Below are 24246 nucleotides of genomic sequence, written 5' to 3'. Positions count from 1 at the left end.
GATCAAGGCTAGATTTTGATAAAGGAGCCAAAAATGTACTTATCAACATAGTAAAATGTAAACAAATAGTCTACCAGTAAAGAATTACCATAACACTTTAAAATTAAGACCGATCGCAGTAATTCTTTTCTTGTTCAACGGAATAATTGTGGTACATCGAAATGTGAAGTTATTTTGACCAATGCTTAAGTTTAAGGAAATAATCACAAACGATAGTTTCTCTCTTATAATTAACCAGCGAGAACGTACGTTAAAGAAAGCTAAAAATTACCACAATAGACCATTTTTTAACGCTACCTTCGCAGCATTAGACGATAGTTCAAGTACTTCAGGCTCCATATATCATCGGTAGACGCTGGAGATCAAGGTTACATTTTGAGATTTTCGCATCGTGAGAATGATGAAATTGCAGTTTTATGAAATATCTGAACAAAATCATGACCACTCGCTCAAACCCGGGATACTTGATTATAACATCGTAGAGTTAAAACTGCTGTTTTATATTTTAGTACTAAGTAGCCGTAGCGCTTTGTCGGTTTAGATCTCCCGGCTATTAAAAACATGGGCAAGGTATTTAGGTTCTCGACATTCGGTCGCCATTTTGTCCACGCGCAATGTTTAATACACATAGCCAAAGTCGATCAGATAAACGGCACGCCGACACCAAAGTATGCTTGTTGTTGTCAGAAGATAAAGAAGGACTCTTAGTATCGTATACAGCAAATAAAACTTAAAACACCTTTTATTTTGCGCTAAAAATTAGGCCATAAATTATAAAAAATATGTAAACAATCGATAGCAGAACTTCTCTGTCGTGCGCACTAGCCCATATCGACGCATGCGCACGCAAAATGCCCTCCTGCTCTGCAAATGCAGCTCAAATTCGCTACTGCAAATTATGTTGCAAATATATAGGGTTTGGGGTTAATTTACATATAGTTAATATCCCCGTATGCGCGTGTCAAACTTGTAAGTACGTAGGGTGAGCCTGTAGCAAAAATAACTGTCTGATGAGAGAACTTCGAATTCATGCTTAGGTAAAGAAAAGGAAAACAAACAGACAAAGAAACAAACAAACATGCCCGATGTCGTTCGACATAAAGTGAAATTTAGGTGACGGGTTTTCCTGAAATCTCCAAACATTTCTTCGATTTTCAATAGAAAAACCGTAGCCAAGGATTTCGGTAGAGGTTGGGGGCTAGTCTTTTCGAAATGGCCGGGTGTTTGCCATGCAACAGCCAGTGCTCTGATACAATTATTATCTTAGATATTTTCACTCGAACAATATTTGTATAAAATATTTTTACGAAATACAGCTCAGTAAAATATTGTAATTATACCGCAAGAGTAGTGAGTACAAGAATCGCCAAGGGAAAATCTTGGAATCACTAATGAAAGACAACGTTTTTACAAAGGGACTGTTAGCAATTTGTTAGTTTATATTCACTTCTTTGTATCATTTTCATTTACTTTATAAAACAAACACAACTTAGATTAACTGCACATCGAACAACAACCTTAATCAGTCTGAATCAGTCGACCTCACTGTCTGATGAAGACCAGCATGCAGTCAGATTTACATTTCAAGTAAACGTATCGCAAAACAAACGATATTATGTTAATATTATAATATAATTTCATAATCATTATAATAATTATTATAATTATAGATAGGAGTACGCACTGTCCAATTTGGTTAATAATGAAGCGATAGAAACTCCAATTACTGTCAATTTTGACGAGGCCCAGCAGTACTAACAAAAACGTACGATGGCATGATCAGTGTTTGTCTTAGACCGTGTATTCCTCTGAACACTAGTTAATCTTTGGTGATTTTAAATTATAGGAAATCAGCGTACTTATGTTAGAACAGAAACTAAAAATATAATTTTTCTTAAGGCCATGTTAAACGAGGCAATTAGTGTTCGTTGCAACTTGCAACGCAACAAGTTGTCAAAAACAATCGCAGCTTTCAACGCAATTTGTTAAAATTAGCCAACCAAAGCACATCATTTTCTCGCGGAAGATTTAAGATGGCAATTTCCAGCGGGGCGTTGGAAATTGCGGTACAAAAAAATGCGAACGGTTGAAATGTTTTCCAGTCGTCATCGTTGTGTGATTAAAAGGAAAATTGCTTCGTGTAACATGGCCGTCAAAAGATTTCCATATAGACATTTCTTCTTTTGTTTCAGTGTGAAGTGACAGCACATAATGGAAACATCCTACAATTTTCTTATTCCCATCGCACTTCTTTTTGTTAACGGATTAACCTTGTCGAGTGAAATAAGATGATTGGTATTTCAGTTGCAAATCAAACGCTCCTGTGAGCCAGCTCGTGGATGAATTGGATTATAGATTAATCCAGGTTTTATGCATAAATTAATTGTTAAACCAAGTGAAGTAAGAGTGACTGTGCCATTGAGGTCCATAACTAAACCTCATGGCGTGACTACGTCATCCATGAGCTAAAAAGGTGGGGGGGGGGGGTGGGGGGGGGAGTTAAATGTTGCTCTTGTTAGGTCATATAGTGACTTTAAAATATCTCATAACTTCGATTCAATTCTGACTTTTCACGACGATTGTATAATTTTCACGATTTCGAGTTTGAATTTCGAGTTCAAGTTGGAGTTTTAAGTTAGACATGATATGTCCGATGTAACTGGAAACTTTAAACAAATCTCGAACTCGAGAAATAGCCCCTTCCGGACACTAAGTAATTTATTTTCTGTTGATGCTGATAAACTATAGATTATAACATGGGATGGAACGTCTTCGCTCGCTAACTAACACACAAAAATAAAATACTATAAAGGGCTTGAAAACAGTCACGAATAAGCCATCTACTTCAAGAAATATCTTGGCAGTCCAACAACCTGCAATGAAAATCACAAAAAGAAAGTATGAAAAAAAACAAAACAAAAAACAAATGTTGACAACTTTGAGCAAAAGATGCTACTTTATATCTTCGTATACAAGTGAGTTCGAAAGAACCAGAAATAACAAGGCTTAGGCAAAGACTAGCTCAGAAGCACAGCTTGATTTTGTTTTGATTGATTTGTTTGTATTTTATTTCAGATGTCAGTCATTCCATACTAATGACGTAACGCGACAGAGATCCGTGTAGTGCCCTTGATTGGTTCCTGGTCAGTTTTAAATTTTCGTGCGCAAGTAACAACCAATCAGAAACACTGCACGGATCTCTGTACAGATACGTCATCAGCATGGATTTTTTTGGGTGTCGATTTTCATACATTTCTCGAGAGCAGACTTTCCTAGAATTGACAATTGAAATCGGCATTACAAATTTTCAGGTTCTTTTTCTTAGACGAACAAGCGCGAATGGTTTCATTTGAACAAGAACGTAATTTTAACGAGATCACTTGTTGCAGGCGCTACAACGTGTATAATAAACGATTGATCGATCGATTGACTGACTGACTGACTGATTAATGGATGGATTGATTAATCGATTGAACCGCGCATACTTTAGAGCTCTACAAGTGTAGCTACTATGTCTTTCAAAAACAGCTTAATCATTACTTGAATGAGAAAAGCTACACATGTCTAATGCGCTGCATTACTAGACGCACTCACTGAACAACAGGGCAACCAACCTTTTGAACTATAGCCACAGGAATAGAGAGAAGAAGAGGCGGTATGTCAGAAAGTTTGTCATACGATTGTTCTTTAACCTCTATTAGCCAACGAAGCCAACCCAAGCGTTTCTCTTCATACGGCGGGTAACGCATACTGTAAGAAAATGATCGTTAGCGTGACTTAAGGGGGGTCCTTTTTAACTACCAATTTGTTGCTAAGAAAGATTTCTGACCGTCAAATTTTGGAAACCGAACTTCCTATGGATGACATTTTTGCACAACTTTGTTCTATTGAAGAGTCCTTCAAAAGTTTCAAAACAGGGCCATATTTGACAAGTCACGTGACCAGAATAGAAAAAAACACTAAAATTGAAAGGGCGTTAAGATATAATAATTAAAATAAGTGCCAACAGATAAAGAACGTCCATGTGCTTAATGCCTCGTATGGTATTAGGAAATTCGCATTATTATTAAAGTTATGGCGTAATAAAGGCTCGTATTTTTGGACTTTCTTCAGTAGCGTTCATTTCTTACATGTAAATGGTAATTCCATACGAAGGATTATGAAGAAAGATATGTTATCTCTAATTCTTTGAAAAAAGTCCGAACTTCACTTTCTCTTAAACGTTTTAGGGATTTCAAATTCTAGCGCGCGGTTTGGGACTGGCACTAGTTAAGCGCGTGCAATATCAATTTTTTTTTCAACTCAGTTGTCCTTCCCACGAAAAATTCACCGTTAAGCATTGCCGAACGCTTTAAAATAGCTTGCCACCAAAAACCATCTTGAGAAATTCCTTAGCAACTGCTCTAGATCTGTAGTTAAGAAGGACCCCCCGTTAATCTACAAATTGTCACGAATTATATACTGTGTCATGCAACCTTCTTAACTTGCTGAGGATGTTAGCAAATGTTTGCGATCTCGTCCCAAGAGCCCGCGTTTCTTTTGATCAGAGCCAAAAACACGGACTCTGGTAGACTGTTCACAGTCCCCTATTTTTCCGTGAAGTCGTAGAGATCGATCGTTCAGTCCGACGGGCCGCTATCTTGGTTTACTAACGCGAGCGAAAACTGGGGAGAGTGCAACTGACTGACTGAACGATCAATCTCTACGACTTCACGGAAAAATAGGGGACTGTGAACAGTCTAGGACTCTGGCCAATTCTGACTCTTTCGGCATGCGCAGATTTGAGATTTGAGTGGAATAAACTCGGAAGTCCGTGGACCGCCGACTTTCAAATCGGACTTGGCCAGACTCCACGTTCTTGGTGCTGACTAAAAGGAAAGCGGGCTCTGGGGGCGAGTTTGAGAAGTGTGGTACAAAAACTGATGGGGATGGGGGTAGGTAATATAACCTGGCGTGTAGTAACCTGTTTTACCTGTTGAGCGACTCCATGGCTTGTTTCTTCAGAACACAGCCTTTCTTGTGTGAGAACGAGTCAAACGAATACTTGCCATGATAGGCACCCATTCCACTTCCCCCAACGCCGCCAAACGGGAGCGTGGAAACTAACATGAAAATAGAAAATGCATTTATGGAGTGATCCAGTGATGTACTGTAAGTATTTATATATAAATTTCGGGGAGCTTCAGGGATTTCCCGAAGTTGGAAAAAAGCAACTAGACATTGTAAAAGATACGATACATTAGCATTTAACTCTATTTTTATAACTATTTAAACAATTAGATATTTTATATTTTTAGAAATTGTATTTAGCAGGGCCCCTCTGGAGACCAGCCACTGTGCTGAATGGGCCACCCTGCATAAATAAAGTTTTACCTTACCTACCTACCTACCTACCTACCTTACCTTACCGATACCGTAAAATTCCGGTTATAAGCCCTGGGCTTATACAACTTCGTAAAGGGTTTTGTATGGGCTTATAAGCAGAGGTGCTTTTATCCGGGAGGGCTTAAAAGCGGAATAAAAGAAACGTTTCGAAACGAGCCACTGGAGTGTTGATCGAAATATGTTTTTATGTTAAAAACACATAATAAAGCAACATGTAGCCCTGTTCAATACTGTCATCCGGCAGAGGGGGGCTTATATCTGGGGGGCTTATAATCGGATGTATTTTTTTGTTTCCAGGTAGATGCATATGCAACCGGGGGGGGGGGGGAGGGGGCTTATAAGTGGGGGAGCTTATAACCGGAATTTTACGGTATCTTATGCGTGAGAATATCGCCGTGATCGGATGACGTAACGTTTGCTGACAAGTTTGCCGCGTTTAAATGCTGGATGAGCGAATTATGTCGATATCGAATCAATTGGAAACCTTTTTTAGATATTTCCTGGTGGTCTTTGGAAATGTCCGTAAACCGTTCGAAATTGTTCACAGGAGATCTAAACGGCATTCGGGAAATACTTCGGAAAAATGGTCGGAAATCAGGTCAGAAATTATGTACTCTGTATTCCATAATCTGGATAAACAAGCCTGTACGGTGAAACATGGGTTTGGAAGTTGTAAAAGGGTAACTTTACAGCTGGAACAAACAGGTGGATCTCTGTTTACAATGTTCGTCTCATTAGTATAAGCGGTTCAGTTTTCGATCGAGCTCCAAAAAATCAACAATGAATGTAAAAAAGAAATGTATGAAACGTCCATTACCTGTTCCAAGAAATTTAAGGCCGATGTATGAAACAGTTATTACGCGACGTGGGATTAAAAAGAATATAAACATAAAATTAGTGCTTTTTTCACCCAGAAATCCAATATTTCCTTAACTATTACATGCAAAAAGCTAAAAATCTCGCCAATTACTAAGTTCCACGAACTTTAAGCTTTTGAAGCCAATTTGTATAATATATGTTCCAAAGAGTATTCAAACCCTATGAGATCCTTGTTGGAAGTAGTCCGAAAATCGAGAATCTTGGAGTAACTTAGCAGACTGTTGATGTATGTATCACGTCAAAGAGCTTATTTTTCTTGTTTTTCGAAATTCCTGTTTGTGCAGCATTATTTTGCACAAACTGAGCTCCACGAGATAGTAAAGGAGCTCTTTGATGACATGATAAATCGCCAGGCTGCTAAATTACTCCAAGATGGCGGCGGTCGGTTCTCAATTTTTGGACCACCTCAGACAAGTATTTTGTAGGGTTTGAATACTCTTTGTTAGCTGAAATTTTGGTGAATAACAGATAATGATAATCAATTTAATGATAATCAATTAATGATAATCAATTTATATAGCGCATTTTTCATATATATACGTTCAAATGCGCTGTACACATCCTGTAATTTACTACACAAAGGCCAGGCCACAACACCGGGAACTTCGTGCCCTACTCTTTGCGAATAGTGTGTGGGTTCTTTAACGTCCCCTGTTATAAGACTGAAGATACAGGAGACGGGACCTACGGTTTATCGTCCTTTTCCGAGAAGACTAGAATGTCTAACCATTTGCAGATGTAATTACAAAGGCAGCACATTCTCCTCAGTTATTTTAAGACCCTGAGTGTTGGTCCGGTCTGGGGTTCGAACCCACGACCTCCCGCACAGCAGTCCGGCGCTCTACCAACTGAGCTAACCAGGCGGCGGTTATCTTTTCGTTGGAGTGAAGAAAAAAAAATGAAAGTTCCCCTTTAACAAATATTCTCCTGTACTACTTACCAGCAGCATGTACCACAGTGTCATTAGCGAGGAATCCACCAGAGGATGTGCTGTTCATGATACGCTGAACCTTGGACTGGTCATTGGAAAATATGTAAAGTGCTAACGGTTTGTCCCTGCAATGAGACAACATCATGAGAATCATGGAATTCGACTTTTGCCTCTCAATTTTGATGGGATGTGTCAAACAGCTGACCAAGCATTCGTAAACACTTTCTGCCGTGATCATAAACCTTATTATAGGACATGATGTAACGCAAATTCCCAAAATTCGCGTTAATATATGTCACGTCAATTTTTTATGAGCGTTAATTTCCGCGACGTGATGATTATATGGATGACACCAGTGTTCTTGAACATGTTCGTTACTGCGCGAATTGGCTTAAAACGAAACAAGAAAAAAAAAAATTAACAAGAGCGCCGAAAGGAAGAATAGAGAGAGGAGAAGAGAAAAAGAGACTGACGTCCCCTTTAATTTTTATATCCTCGAGTTTGGAGATAGTTTCTGGCGAGAAAAAAAAAACGCGTTTACAGCGGCGGATTTGCGCTTAAAACGGTGAAAATTTCATTAACCTGAAAACTTTTTGAAAATGTCCGGTCAAAAGAAAACTAACTAACAAACAAAGTGTTTCCGTGTGTTTGCTACAATCGCTCGTCATATGCACGCCGAATCACTCAAAGGGTTATTTCTCGTTCGTATGAAAGCAAAAACATTTTTAAATGGTGTTTGCTTAAAAGCAAACACCGAAAAAATTCAAATTCGTTCAAATCCCTTCGCGATTGTCAGCAGTCTTAACGGTTGATAAATGTGTAGTTTATCATTTCAGTTTACTCGGTTGGCAAGTTATATTTAACAATTATTCCACTTGCGCTTGTTGGATATGAGATCGTTATAGCCAACTCGGCGCGAAGCACCTCGTTGGCTATCTACCATCTCATATCCAACGCGCGCTAGTGGAATACTTGTTAAATATAACTTGCCAACCGAGTTTACTGAAATCATAAACTACACATTTATCAACTTTTGAGGAAACCCATAACTACAGAATTTAGCGAAGCGGACCTGTTTTTTTTTTCTTTTTCTTTTCAGGAAACATCGATTTTTTTATTTGGTCCCGGCAGTAGGGGGACGTGCAGGTACGCGCACGTCCAATGATTGCATAACTCTTCTGAATAGGAAACCTTATTAAGTTATATTACATAACTGAACATTGATCCCGTAAAACAAAATGCTAATAGTCTCATGCGTCATTTAACATTGTTGTTTTAGTCTCGTGCGTCATTTAACATTGTTGTTAATAATCTCGTGCGTCATTTAACATTGTTGTTAATAATCTCGTGCGTCATTTCACGTTGTTGTAAATAATCTCGTGTGTCATTTAACATTGTTGTTTATAGTCTCGTGCGTCATTTAACATTGTTGTTAATAATCTCGTGCGCCATTTCACGTTGTTGTAAATAATCTCGTGCGTCATTTAACATTGTTGTAAATAATCTCGTGTGTCATTTAACATTGTTGTTAATAATCTCGTGCGTCATTTAACATTGTTGTTAATAATCTCGTGCGTCATTTAACATTGTTGTAAATAATCTCGTGTGTCATTTAACATTGTTGTTAATAGTCTCGTGCGTCATTTAACATTGTTGTTAATAATCTCGTGCGTCATTTCACGTTGTTGTAAATAATCTCGTGCGTCATTTAACATTGTTGTTTATAGTCTCGTGCGTCATTTAACATTGTTGTTAAAAATCTCGTGCGTCATTTAATATTGTTGTTAATAATCTCGTGCGTCATTTCGCGTTGTTGTAAATAATCTCGTGTGTCATTTAACATTGTTGTTTATAGTCTCATGCGTCATTTAACATTGTTGTTTATAGTCTCGTGCGTCATTTAACATTGTTGTTTATAGTCTCGTGCGTCATTTCACGTTGCTGTAAATAATCTCGTGTGTCATTTCACGTTGTTGTAAAAAATCTCGTGTGTCATTAACATTGTTGTTTATAGTCTCATGCGTCATTTAACATTGTTGTTAATAATCTCGTGCGTCATTTAACATTGTTGTTAATAATCTCGTGTGTCATTTAACATTGTTGTTAATAATCTCGTGCGTCATGTAACATTGTGGTTAATAATCTCGTGCGTCATTTAACATTGTAAATAATCTCGTGTGTCATTTAACATTGTTGTTTATAGTCTCGTGCGTCATTTAACATTGTTGTTAATAATCTCGTGCGTCATTTCACGTTGTAAATAATCTCGTGCGTCATTTAACATTGTTGTTTATAGTCTCGTGCGTCATTTAACATTGTTGTTAAAAATCTCGTGCGTCATTTAACATTGTTGTTAATAATCTCGTGCGTCATTTCACGTTGTTGTAAATAATCTCGTGTGTCATTTAACATTGTTGTTTATAGTCTCGTGCGTCATTTAACATTGTTGTTTATAGTCTCGTGCGTCATTTAACATTGTTGTTTATAGTCTCGTGCGTCATTTCACGTTGTTGTAAATAATCTCGTGTGTCATTTCACGTTGTTGTAAATAATCTCGTGTGTCATTTAACATTGTTGTTTATAGTCTCGTGCGTCATTTCACGTTGTTGTAAATAATCTCGTGTGTCATTTCACGTTGTTGTAAATAATCTCGTGCGTCATTTAACATTGTTGTTTATAGTCTCGTGCGTCATTTAACATTGTTGTTAATAGTCTCGTGCGTCATTTCACGTTGTTGTAAATAATCTCGTGTGTCATTTCACGTTGTTGTAAATAATCTCGTGTGTCATTTAACATTGTTGTTTATAGTCTCGTGCGTCATTTAACATTGTTGTTTATAGTCTCGTGCGTCATTTAACATTGTTGTTTATAGTCTCGTGCGTCATTTCACGTTGTTGTAAATAATCTCGTGTGTCATTTCACGTTGTTGTAAATAATCTCGTGCGTCATTTAACATTGTTGTTTATAGTCTCGTGCGTCATTTAACATTGTTGTTAATAGTCTCGTGCGTCATTTCACGTTGTTGTAAATAATCTCGTGTGTCATTTCACGTTGTTGTAAATAATCTCGTGTGTCATTTAACATTGTTGTTTATAGTCTCGTGCGTCATTTAACATTGTTGTTTATAGTCTCGTGCGTCATTTAACATTGTTGTTTATAGTCTCGTGCGTCATTTCACGTTGTTGTAAATAATCTCGTGTGTCATTTCACATTGTTGTAAATAATCTCGTGCGTCATTGAACATTGTTGTTTATAGTCTCGTGCGTCATTTAACATTGTTGTTAATAGTCTCGTGCGTCATTTCACGTTGTTGTAAATAATCTCGTGTGTCATTTCACGTTGTTGTAAATAATCTCGTGTGTCATTTAACATTGTTGTTTATAGTCTCGTGCGTCATTTAACAGTTTTATAAATCCCATTAACAGCTGTCAGTGCAGAGATATGACCGTTTTTCCTAGCCCAGCTAAGAGCCCATCTCCGAAAATGTTCAGGGGCAAAGGTCGAAGGTTACCTTCTTTCAAGAAACGTGAAAGAGGCGTCACAAAGAACGACGAAAAAAGATCACAAAACACTGACATCGTTGGCCATGAAGAAAATAAAGCACAAAAAAGTCAACATCCACTTCAAGCTAGGTGCGAAAATCAAGCAAAAAAGAAGTTCAGTTTGGAAGAGCTGAGGAAGATATCTCCACCTGGATACGCAGAGTTCGAGGCCGCTGTTGGATCGAAAGAACTGGACGAGAAAATTGCCTTACTGCTGTGGGAGGATATTTTCAAACCTTTGAGCAGTCATTTTGAGTCAATGCAAGGCGATTGACAAAATGAAGACTCACTGCCATGTATCCGCTTACAGTGAACCTGAACTATGGAATCTTTGACGATCATAAATACCACTACTACAACTAGCCCTATTAAAATAATTACTAATTCATTAATATTTCAGTATCTGAAAATTTGCTTTCCTTGTGATCTCTCTAATCTTTATGCTTATCAAAATGTTATTAATAGAATTTTTTATCTACATTTCCAAATTGCGCTCAAAAACATTCGGATCATGTTTACTTTCGAGTATACGTATCTCGTACAAGAATTCTTTTTAGAATCGGTCACTTATGATCACGAATGAAAAGTTCAAGATTTACGGCTGAATTAAGAGTGTTACCCTAAGATTGTGTTAGAAAACGTTATGCTAAAACCTCTGGTAAACAACCACTTTCTATTGTTTCAACGTGTGGTCGCCAATGAGAGCTCATTTTCAACTTCATTTACGATTAATTTGTCGAATTCCTGCGGTGGTCGCTAAAAAGAGCTTCAAATGTATATATTTTTTTAAGATTTCCTAAAAGTTGTTTTCAATATTGTAATTTTTCCTTATGTTATTTGCTTGCTTGAGAGTGAAAAAGAGCAAACAACTCCTATAAGCGCCGAACGTAGACTCGTGGCAAGTCTGGGAGGCTACGAAAAACATGCATGGCTTAACTGAGTAAAAGTGGTAACAAGCTCGTAACACTGATCAAGCATAGTCTCCGTTTAGAAGTAAGAAGTAGAACATTTGGAGGGCAAACCCCCCAGTGCTGGAGCAAAGAAGTAACAAAAAAAGAGCGCTTGGTTGTTTTGAATAAAAAAAAACCCTTTATGAATAATGAGTGTCAAAACCACATAGCTAGGGAAGAATCCTTTACTAATTTGGGGACACATGATTAAAAAAATACAATAAGTGACAATTAATAATATTAAAACTGTGTAAAATATCAAAAGCAATATAAAAATCGAATACTAATCATACTTCTCTAATAAAAATTAATGAAAGGAAAACTTGTCAAAAACCAGTTGTAAAATCCCATATTAGAATCTACATACAATGGATAGTAGTCTCGACTTTACCTGTCGTTGATGAAGTCTATGGCATCGTCCAAGGATTCAATGTCAACTATTGGTAACAACGGGCCAAAAACCTGCAAAAAAAAACAAGTCATTTGAAATAACAAGCAAGGTGGGTGGCAGACCGACATTATTGCAGTGCTCATTGTTTTGACAAAAGCAGTTGGCCATTCTAAACTGGCTTACCAACGCCTGTTTAATCCAATCTTCTCTTAGCTTTCTCAAACGGAGCAGTTAAACTCAGACGCTTATGAATTTAAACGTCTTAATATTTTGTCAGTCTTGCTTGTTTAATGCAGCAAAGGAAGACAGAACAAAACACCTCCCTTTAGGGACACTGGGCCATGTTCCAGGACCCACATTTACGCCAAATTAGTGACCTCCAGAAAGGGGACACTTTTCACACGGGGACACTGATCTGCGGTGCTTAAATTAAGGTCCCCATGTATGACACGCTTCTGTGTACCTCGTTTTCCATGAGCGGATCTGTAGGTTTCACTCCAGTTATTACAGTTGGTGCAATATAGTTCTCACTCTCATCTGTCTCCCCTCCAACAACGCATGTCCCGCTGCTCATCAAGGCCTTTAAACGACTAAAAATAACACAACTCTATAATTAATTTCATGATGAGGAAGGTATTGCCAAAAGTAAGCTTAACTGCGACCTTCTACAAAGTAGTCAAGTGCTGCCCTTCCTGGTACTGACCTTCGTACAGGGCACTTAAGACATTAGAAACTTTAGTTGGGTTGCCTGTGCGTAGCTGAGTGGTAAGCCGCCACTACCCTAAGCAAATGAGGCAGGGCTCAAAATAATTTTTGGATACTGGCCGGTCAACATTTTTGCTCGGTCATGTCTCGTTTTTGACCGGTCAAAATATTGAGTATTGACTTTGAAGCAATAGCCTATTCTGCCAAAAATTTCGGCTTTTCGCCTCATAAGGTAAAACACTCGCTGTTAGAGTACAAGGCTTAAGCTTAAATGTTTTGTCATTTCATAAGAAAGAAATCGTTCCAGACTTCACTCAAACTTTAAAGATTGGGTGCTTGCGCTATTTGGATTTGAGTCACTGCAAAGTTACGGACTCGTTGTTCATCGAGCTTCCTATAATATGCCCTCTTTTAAAATTTGTGACCGCAAGTCGCTATGATATTTCATGATTTTACTGTAAAATTTCTAGCAATACTTTTTTTGTGTGTTATTTATTTGAAAGCCGTTAATGTGAACGGTCAAAATGACCGCCGAACCAAAATTTTGTCCGGACAAATCGTCATTTTGGCCGGACATTGTCCGTTGACCGGCCGTTATTTTGAGCCCTGTGAGGAAGTTGTTCTTTAATTGCCAACTAACTGATCCAACAAAAACTTAAACTTTGCAAAATCGGGAAGCTATTGTGTGAAAGGCACGTGTAGGTGTTCATTCAAGCCAAAAAACAACATTTTGTTCCCAAGTTACGTTAAAATCACATCAGACTATACTTCCGCAAAACTGACATTGCCTGAAGAATCGGAAAACGAAAAACAGACAAAACATAAAAAAACCGAAAAGGCAAAGCAGAAAACAGTGTGTGTGAAATCCTCTCCGTCGAGAAGATTAGTATGATATAAGTCGATTATCGCTAACAATTTATAAACTATCTTTTGTGCCACTATCCGCTCACTGCTACAGCAAACAGCAAGTTGTTTGCGTCGTGCGCAAACAACTGGTTCGAACCAGCTTCGTTCCGAATCCCAAGCTTTCATCTTCAGTTGGGGCGCGGTGTGCATGGTATTGTGGGCCTGTTTCGCAACCCCAACCATCTTCTCGCAAGTCCCACACTCTTTATTTCCGCCCTTCACCGACGAAATCACTTCGTCAGGCAACGTTGAAAATGTAAAATGCGTAAGAAAGGCTACTTTAGGGCACTATACGGGTGTCGTTGATACTTACTTGAAGTGCTTTTTATTCACAATCCTTGCATAGTCTGGTGACTCCTTTGGGTCCTAACAATAAAAGCGACAAGAAAGTAAAAAATAAGAAATAAACCAGAATACTATGTAGTTTTTTTGATCAAAAGCTATTTGATTGGGTATTTTCTGAACCGTTTAGATGGCATTTTGGAGGACAATGGAATCTCAAAGAGTTGAGAGATTTTGTATCGTGCAAGGTGGACCTCAGTAAAGCTGAATTGTATACTAAATACAGTCAACTCTCGTTATAGAGGACACGCTTGGGGCGTCGTTTAGTGTCCGTTATAGCGAGAGTCCGTATTAGCGGGAGCCATTTTCAGTCAAACCTCTTTCGCCGGGGATCTGGATTTTGTCCGTAATAGCGAGTGTCCGCAATAGCGGGGTGTCCGCAAGGCGAGAGTTGACTGTAATATTATTTCTGGAAAGATGAACCTTTATGGGGGGATAGCATGAGTGACGGCAAAGTGTTCAGAAAAAAAATAAACCTATCAGTTGAAGCTCAACTAATATTATAGCTAGCCTCCCAACCTTCCACTGCCTTCAAAATCTAAGATGGCGGCCACCCATCTCACAAGGATTTAAAGATACTGAGCGTTCTCTCAAGCACAGAAAACGCCTTCATCAAGAGAAGCCTTCTACTTCATAAAACTAGAGTGTGAAATTACATGACACCGAGAGAAGAGTATCATTCCCAATTCGCTCATAACATACATTCTTACCTCTCCATAAAAATCAAATAAAGTTTCTTTGAATCGTTTGATCAACTCGTCCTGCATATCGGGATGACACAGGACATAGTCTGGGGCCACACATGTCTATTGAGTGAGAAATACCACAGGTTAACATCAACGGGTTGGCAAAGTACTACTTTAAATCAAAGTACAGTGTATGCGTACAATATCATACCTGTCCGGCATTGGCAAACTTTCCCCAGGCAATTCTTTTACTGACCAGCTCCAGATCAGAGTCCTTGTCGATGTAACATGGACTAAAAACATTGTGATTGAAAGGATAACAATGACGGTTAATTAATAGCAGGCTAAGTCAGTAAGTGGCTTGCATGTGAACAGTTCAGGAGCATCAAGCTCAGAACATTCCCTGTGCTAGGTTTATATGTTATGGCGTGCACCAAGCAAGTTTCACGTACGAATGCTCTTTGCAGTTCCTCTACTCGCTAGCCTATAAGCGCAGGCTCTCTATTCGAGCACAGCGTGAATCTCTCTTGGTGCGATTGGCGCGATTTCGCGCGTGTCAAAGACGCGAGTTTTGGGGAGCCAAGCAACCATGCTCGCTCGTAAAACACGCGAAACTTGCGCCTTCCGGCACTAGACAGAGAGAGATTGATTGACTAGAAGAGAGATTCACGCTGCTCCCAAATAGAGAACCTGCTGGCATGCTATCGGCTCTCATTCGAAGCTCTTCCACAGGATAATAAATTTATATACAGTATGTAGTTCATATCAATACTACTCTTTCTGAATTCTGAAACAAAGGTCGTGTCTATTGAGATAACGAAAGCAGTTTCTTTTTTAATTGACGAGGTTTTTCTTTGTGACAAAATTCTAAGGAGTAACCTACAATGGTCTAGTATCTGCTAATGTGGGGAGGGGTAGTGGGTAGTAGCAGTACTGTACCTTTTGCCACCCAGTTCAAGAGTAACTCTTGTCAAGTTCTTTGCTGCAGCTTCCATGACCAGTTTACCCACAGCACTTCCGCCAGTGTAAAATATTTTGTCAAATTTACAGTTATTTAGCAAATACTGTGTCTCCTCCACTCCCCCATTGACCACAGCGAAGCAATCCTAGAATTGAATTCAACAGATTTCAAATTCATGTCGACACAATAATGGTGACACTATGGGTTAAATGGATTTCCCTTGGCCATCACTCTTTAACCGTTAAGCCTGGTTCACACCATGCATATCAACAAACATTTTGTGTTGAAAATCAGAGTTGCAAAGATCTTAAATGTAGGGATTGATGGTACTAGAAAAAATAACTGGCATGGCTGCCTGAAGAGGCCTTGTGCGTCCAATGGCGCAAATTAAAGGGCAGATGATAATGATAATGGTTGCCTGAAGACTGAATTTTACCAAAAAAAATTCCAGAAGTTCTGGTTGGGACATAAAGGGAAAATTATGACTTGTTGGTCCAGTCCACTGAGTAATTTTTAGAGGAGGAATAGAACTTCTGTAAACATATAAAGTCCTGTTTTCCTGCTTATAGAGAGAGTGAAAAGTTGTGTTTCAATTTACAATTTGGCATCTTTTGCACCAATTCCAGAAAGTTTGGCTTTCATAGTTATGACAAATAGCAATTTTGTGCCTTAACTAAAATGAAGCATTCATCAGGAAGACTTCATATAGTTCTAACACATGCTAAATGGTAGACAATGGCCTGTCGCCGCATAGACTGCAAAACAGTTGTATCTTTTGCGAAAGCGCTTCATCTTCGAACAAGAGCGAGAGGTCTGGAGGCAATGTCAAAACTTTGGGTAATGTTACTGTGGCTGAACAAGGATTGGTTAGCATACTGGTTTACAGATGAACTTTTTGCCAGCAGTTCAGTTGGACATAATCACAACTCATGAATTCTACCAAAAAAGCTGTATCTAGATACCATATAAATTAATTTTCTATACAATAAATTATGCCGTATTTATTCGATTAAGCGCCCAACCATGAATAAGCGCCCACCTCGAATAAGCGCCCATCCTGTAGGTAGGAAAAGTTAATAAGCACCCAGCCGCGAATAAGCGCCCACCCCCACCCCCCTTAAATGAGGGCAAAAGAGGAATTTTGATTATTGTTGAAGTTGAGATTAAAATTGACTAAGTACTACTAAGATACTGAAGACCAAGTTTTTTTATTTTTTTGTTACTGAAACTTGCAATGAACATTTAAAATTCAACTTTCGTATACCTTGTAGTTCACGTGTAGTTATTATACATTGTTTTCTTGCAAAAGAAACATACTGCTTGCTTAAAATGGTGATAATTTAATAAGCGCCCAGCCTTGAATAAGCACCCACCTCGAATAAGCACCCACCCTCAAGTTCCAAAAATTTAATAAGCGCCCAGGGCGCTTAATCGAATAAATACGGTATCAGAATGTAATTCTGGTTCATGCAAAGCAAACAAACTTGGAACATAACATTATAATTATACATGTATGTAGGTTACTAGCTTGTACTGTACTGTACTGTATCTGCCCTACAACATTTCTTCTAGGAAAGACAGAACTGAAAACAGGATTATGTTACAATAATTCAGTAGTAATGCATGGATGTACATGAATTCCATTTGTTTTTAAATTTAACTTTCACAGACAGATGAGAGACATTTACAGTTACCTGGTCAAGATATTTAGGAATGAGTTTTGATACAAGTTCTGCTGCTGCTGATGCAACTTCAGAAGGTTTAATAACTGCACAGTTTCCTTTTGAAAAACAATAAAACAAAAAGGATTAGTATATGTATAATTAACATTTAAATGTAATAATGTACTGTACATGTTACATGGACTAAGTGGAATTATTAATAGTCATTTAAGAAAGGCTTCCATAAACTTGTCTGCCATTTGTGTTTTTGCCATGCTTCATGTGGATATTAGTATTATTGTATAAACATCATAAAAACAGTTCATTCCATTCAGCCCAGTCAAAATGTGTTGGCAGCCGGCAATTTTGCCACCTAAAAATGAAATATTATCTGCCGCCTACTTTACAATAAACTTTATTAACAACAAATACATGTAGAGGTCTCTTCTAGTTCAAATTGTAACCAAAAAATTCATTTCTTGTGAATCAAGCTACACATGAACAGACCTTGCATGTTGAGCAATAGGGAAGGTGGGGCCTAGAAAAGCCTTGAACATTATGTGGGAAAATGAGCCATGTGAATGGTCAGTGGTGAGTGCCCTTGCAGTTACAAACAAGATGGCGACCAAACAAGCTTGTGGCCTCTGATGCCTACAACTCAAAAACACTTAGACTGTTTCCATTTCAAGACACGCTATTTAAGGAATCCACCATTCCTTAATTTTATTAATGCTGTTGTTCACAGGTCACCCATGGCGGCCAGATTACAGGACAACCAAGCTGAAGTGTTTCTCTTCCTTCACCCAAAACAAATATTAAACACTGTGCTGTGGTTTAAATTATTATTTTTATCTTTGTTTTAAATTTTTTTGAATCAGTTTGATTTTTATTTCCCTTTAATTTGTGTCAGTATATGATAATCATTATGAGACAATGTATTTAATTAAAATCAAACTGGTTTGAAGCAAATTTGAACCAAGCTGAAGATAAAGCAAAGCTTACCAGCAGCAATTGCACCAGTGAGCGGCATGATAGTGAGCTGTATTGGGTAATTCCATGCTCCGATAATTAAGGCCACACCCAAGGGCTCACTGACAGTAAAGATAGTATCCATTTTATTGACAATGGGAACTTCTGGTGGAATCTCAGGTTTTGTCCATTCAGATAAGTTATTCAATGCTAAAAAATAAAGACAAAAATGTACTTGAAAATGTCGGTTTTTGAAGGATCCTTATCCTTACGGACACTTCTATAATAAAGACAAAATTCATATAAACTATTCTTCTGTAATAAAGACACCTCAATAATACAATTGCTTTTCTCTGTCTCTTTGGTGCCTGTATAAAGGTGGCTAACTACAGTTTTGAGGGGGTACACTGAAGAAGCCAACTTTCAACTCATTTATAAAAATTAATATGTTCAGGAATGTTTTATCTTTCTCTTAATACTGTTTGTTACAGACTACAGCCATCATATGTGACATTTTGAACAATAAAAATGCTTATATTCAATCAATAAACAGCAAAAATGAACTGCCGAGTGCTTAAGAGAGGACTGGGCACTAGCAGTTTCATTGGTGTTATTCTCTGAAAAACCTTGAACTTGGATGACTTGAGCTCCCCCATTAACTCGAACTAAGTCCCATTTCCCTTGAATTTGAGCACACTTTTCAGTCATTTTTACTCGGTTTATTTGAACTCGGATAAATCGAATTCCCCACAAACTCCAACTAAATTTTGTTTCCTGTGTTACCTCTGCTTCTTGCCACCAATGCCCAATGAAAAATTCCATTAGCTTTTCTTGTTGTGTCATCAAGTAATTTAAACACTAAATGACACTACAGCAATTTGATTTTAATTATTAGTGCAAGGAACAATAGATCACGTACATGTACTTGACAGTCAATTGTGTATTCATATTTGAAATATAAAATGTATTATTTGTTTTCACTCAAACTGTTTAAAATGGCAGATTTCTTACCAAAAGCAATGTCATTTTTTACTATCACAATCTCTGCAAGAATAACTTCTACTTTAGGCTGTTCAGAAGAAAAAGAAAAAAAAAGAAAAACAGAGTAAAGTTATTTTTTAAAACACGTAATTTGTTTCATTTACTGATGTTTGAATTAAGGAACCGATAAATTAATTACATGTACCACTTAGGCCAGGCAAGCAAATTAAGGGCAAGCTGGAAATAATTCAAGTTTTTTTTTATTATTATTTTCAAGCCATGACAACCAATTTAACATTAACAGACAATTATTAACAAAACTGAAATCAAACCTTATGCAAGTCCTTTTCTAAAGCTTCAACAATTTGATCCTCATTTTCCTCCATGAGTGTCAAGAGATTCCTGAGCTGTTCTCTTCTGAATTCCACATCTCTTGTTCTGCCACTTCTGAATGCATCTTTCGCTTTTTTGACTGCCAACTAAACAAACGGAAGGTGCTGGTCAAAAGGGTGGGACTACCGTAAAAACCCGCTGATAAGCCGCACCTTTTTTCCAAAAATTTTCGCTCGAAAGCGGGGGTGCGGCTTATCTGCGGGAACATTCGTAAAAGGTGCCGTAAATTTTTGTTAACTGATGCTAATCTATGGAAAATTATGTAAATTAAAAAACATAAAACTACAAGAGAGTACCGGTCATTGCTTTTGCAAGTTTGACAGCTCCTATACTGTTTGCAGTCTCGACAATGGCCTATAACTTTAACAGTAATATTGATACTTTTACGAGCGAGAAAATACCACGAGTATTCACGAGTAAGATGGCCAATTGTTTCTTTCTCATTTTGCACTTTGATGAAAATTTTGTCAAACTGATTACGAAATTCTCTTTATTCAACAAGTTTATCTCCAATAGATGACTCCCAAATCTCTTTAATTTGTCAATATGATAGCCACGAAACCCGAACGCCTCCATCGCCATCTTGTTTTGCTTTACGTTTTCGCCCTAGTCCCATATTCGCGTCGATCAAATGCCTGGTTACTAAGCTACGAACGTTCTTCAAACGCAAGTTCTTGTTGTTGTCACACAAAAATCTATGGAAAAACTGTGTTGAATGAAGAAATACCTGTCAACAAATGCCAGAAAATGATCACCCATAATATGTCAAAGTTGGTTTTCATTATATTAAAGAGCTCAAATTGTGAAGTATTTTCTGTTTCAATGTTCATTGAGTTTACGTCCAATGAAGAAGACTTCCTAAAGACTCAACTTTGGATTTTTGACTCGACTTTGGATTTTCTTTGATTTACTTTCAAAAAACTTTTTTTCCAACATTTGAGTTGTTAAACTCAGGGTGCGGCTTATACGCGGGTGTTTACGGTAACTTAAAGTGCCTATGAAGTAAAAAATAATTGCTGTTTATTTTAAAGGCTTTTCGAAATAAAGAAGAATGGCGTTTTCCTTTTTGCAATATGTTTTTTCGTTTAAGAGATATTTACGTTTTTATAATATGCAAATGAGGAAAGTGATGACGTCATTAATTGTTCTACAAAAAGATGAAGCATTGAATCAAGAATATCTATTGGAATATTTGAGCTGTGTGCTTCAAACTTGGCACGATTAATGTACACCACAAAAGACACAAAATGACACCTGTCGTGCTGTTGTCATGGCAACAGTTTTGCTGCAAATACCTATTTAAATTAATACTGATATCCCCAGTTTTTGCTTAATCAAAGGTGATCCACCCCCAACAAGCTAATGTGGAGAGTTAGGATAATAGGGCATTATGTGTGTTCCAAGCTGGACCCTCTGTCCCACTTCAAAGGGTTGCAAATTGAGATATTTGGTTTATGACAGAAAGAGCCTGGAACCAAGAGTGTTGCCATGGTTACATCATAGTATGAGCCATCTTGTACCTTTAAGGAAGGTTACTACTGATGCCAAGTTTCAGAAATATCACCTTTATATTTTCAGAGATATCCTTGATTTTGTGATCTATCTTTTAGTGGAACAATTTATGACGTCATCACTTTCCTCATTTGCATAACATAAAAACGTGAATATCTCCTAAACGAAAGAAGATTTTTCAAAACGGTAAACGCCATTCTTGGTTATTTGTAAAAGTCTTTCAAATAAGCATTAATTAATTTTCACTTCATAGGCACTTTAAAACATTTTTTGTTAATGCCGTCAGTAATGGCTACCACCTAATGTTGACTTTTATAAGCATTTTGAGTTTCATTTTGGTACTCAGCAGATTTACATGTCTGGGAGGCCATGGGTTCGATTCCCGTCGGGGACTCAGAATTTTTCTTTGTCCCATGCTCGTGTCATGTTGAATACTTCATCTTCATTATTTATTACCGAGCTAGATTTACATGTTTTTGTTCACTTTTTCATAACTAAGCTTAAATTCAATCATTCCTTCCTTTCATTCCTTCCTTATTTCCTTCCTTTGTTTGTTTGCTTGTTTGTTCGTTACTTCGTTTGTTCTCTGTTCATTTGATCGTTTGTTCGTGCTTTTCGTTCATGAAATGACCACAGCCCACAATTCACGAAACTCCAGTCCTTGTGCACACAAAATTGACTCACAGTTTATTCTGCTCAAAGCTGATTGGCTGACAGTCGATGATGAGCACTCTCTACAGTGTACATACTAAAAAAATATGGGGTTTGGCCATATACGACGTTCTTGGTGCTCACCAAAAGAAAAGCAGGCTCTGGGGACAACATTGTCGATATCATGCAATGATGATGATTTTGAATGACTGTGCAAATACGTGATTGCTCTGGTCAAATTTGTGATCAAAACTCATGATCACTACCTGTATTGAACATGAACTTTTTTATGAATTCCCATAAAAAAAAGCAAAAGGTAAAGCCCTCAAGTATTTGAAATGCAGTTTTTCACATGTTGATTTTTTCACCTTCAACATGATGCATACATTGATATAATTATAATTATACCAACATTTTTTAAAAAAAATTGAAATCTGATGCAAAACAACAGTGAAAAAGCTGCAAACTTGCTGGCATATGTACAGTACAGTCGAAGCTCTCGTACGCGGACACCCTCGGGACGCGAAAAAAGTGTCCGTAACTGGAGCTGGCCGCTTACGAGAATGGTTCTCGTAAGCGGCCACTAGAGGTGTAGGGGATAGATGGCCGCTTACGGGAGCTTGCCTAGCTAACAATAACCGGACGGAGGTAGATGACGACAAAACAAACACTGAAATATGGTACTTATTACTGTAAAATCATTGTTACGAACGGCGATGTGAAGTTGATTGACAAAAACAAGATACAGAGGCTTTTAAATAGGATTTTCTTTGGGGTGTCCGCTTACGGGAGCGTAAAAACAAAGAAAAAGTCTAAGTCGTAATCTGTGAAAGTGTCCGCGGCCGCTTACGAGAATGTCCGCTTACGAGAATGTAAAAATACAGAGTTTGTATGGGAGCTAAAACGGGGTTTCAAACAAGGCGGCCGTAAGTAGAGCTGTCCGCTTACGAGAGTGTCCGTTAAGAGAGCTTCGACTGTATATTGCAAACAGGGGACGTTAAAGAACTCACACACTATTCGCAAAAAGCAGGGCACGAAGCTCCCGGCTTTGTGGTCTGGCTTTACAATTGTATCTTAAATTATATACAGTACAGTTGTATGTGAAGAGCGCATTTGAACCCCGGGGGGGCTACTCAAAAAAGTTTTATACGGAGAGGCTCCGCCCCAAGTTCTAACCCCTTACCCTTTTATATTCCCTTTTTCACAGAAATTGTACCCCTTTTGTATACCTTTAACTGAAAAAGGTACCCCTTTCATATACCTAAGAGACATGGCGTGGACTTGAAATAGGACGTTTTCTTGTCATTTTTATGTAGCGCTTAATAAATTAAAATAATACAGCCATAAATTGCGTCCGTTCGAAATATTTTAATTAAAGGCCCTTTTAAATAGCCAAATGACAGATTTCCATACCCTTTCGTATACTTAACCTTATGAAATCCCTACCCTTTTATATACCTGAAGCCTGAAAAAGGTACCCCTTTCGGGCGGAGCCTCCCCCGTATAGGCCATTATAGGGAGTACCCCCCCCCCCCCTCCGGATTTGAACAAACACATATAGAAAATGCGCTATATAAATTCATTATCATTAACTGTATCTCAAATACTTGCGGTCTTTTGCTTTACAATTTAGACATTTTATATTTTGGGGAATTTATGAATAGATAGCAGCATGAAATTCAGTCGGTCATTCAAGGTCATCAGACGTCACATGATATTAGGTAATAATGGGCATGACAGTGCAGGCATCATTAAAAAAAGTATTACAGAAAAATTATGGGATTTGAGAAATAAGTTAGAATGGGCTACAGGCACACAAAAATATTGAATACTGCAAAAAAATACTATGTCTATGGAGGAAACCAGGTTGTGATATATATTGTTACTCTAAGCGAAAAAGAAATACAGTAAGAGATCATCGTAAATGAAAAGCTCACGTTTCTTGTGATAACTCTTAAAATGTCGCTCCTTTTAGAACGGTTTAGAAAAAAATTAAACTTCAGTTTTAAACGACAGGAGAAAGAACAAGATTGAACTGAAATCCAATGTATAACTTATACCAGATGAAGCTTATATTTTTACAGTTCAAAGTACAAGGTTTTTGAAAACCATCTACAGTATTATGCTCACAATTGAAATCGCATCAAGCAAAACTTAACGAGAAAGCCTACCGTGATAAGCTGTTCAGTTCCAGACATTTCTGTGGTCCTCTGATCAAACGACGGTATAAAACTCGCAGATAATGTAGTTTAATACTGTAACTCGTCGAACGTACGACCTTTGCACAGGCAGTTCTGTTTGTATCGACTCACGAGTTAACCTTCATGTATCATGCAACATTGTGTCCTTAATTGAGCCCGCGATGTTCCGCGCAGAAGGCGCATTCGATTGACATGCTCTC

The 24246-nt window shown here is 37.8% G+C and overlaps 1 protein-coding gene and 1 non-coding gene across 2 annotated transcripts; both read right to left on the bottom strand.

Moving 5' to 3' along the window:
- Positions 1–1311: 1311 nt before the first annotated feature.
- Positions 1312–24170, bottom strand: LOC144647762 (aldehyde dehydrogenase family 3 member A2-like). Its single transcript, XM_078507445.1, has 15 exons — positions 24017–24170; positions 19622–19768; positions 19320–19377; positions 18342–18518; positions 17373–17458; positions 15657–15823; positions 14929–15010; positions 14742–14837; positions 14003–14055; positions 12542–12668; positions 12079–12149; positions 7205–7320; positions 4973–5102; positions 3615–3750; positions 1312–2873 (listed from the first exon to the last, which is right to left on the bottom strand). The coding sequence occupies exons 1-15, from the start codon at positions 24041–24043 to the stop codon at positions 2841–2843; spliced, it is 1506 nt and encodes a 501-aa protein (XP_078363571.1). The 5' UTR covers positions 24044–24170; the 3' UTR covers positions 1312–2840.
- Positions 7055–7127, bottom strand: Trnas-gcu (transfer RNA serine (anticodon GCU)). Its single transcript has one exon. It is a non-coding gene; the product is annotated as a tRNA-Ser (tRNA).
- Positions 24171–24246: the final 76 nt, after the last annotated feature.

The sequence above is a fragment of the Oculina patagonica genome, chromosome 4 (assembly GCF_052425735.1).
Source record: "Oculina patagonica isolate OP01 chromosome 4, crgOcupat, whole genome shotgun sequence".
Taxonomy (NCBI): domain Eukaryota; kingdom Metazoa; phylum Cnidaria; class Anthozoa; order Scleractinia; family Oculinidae; genus Oculina; species Oculina patagonica.
This window is presented reverse-complemented; position numbering and strand designations above follow the sequence as displayed.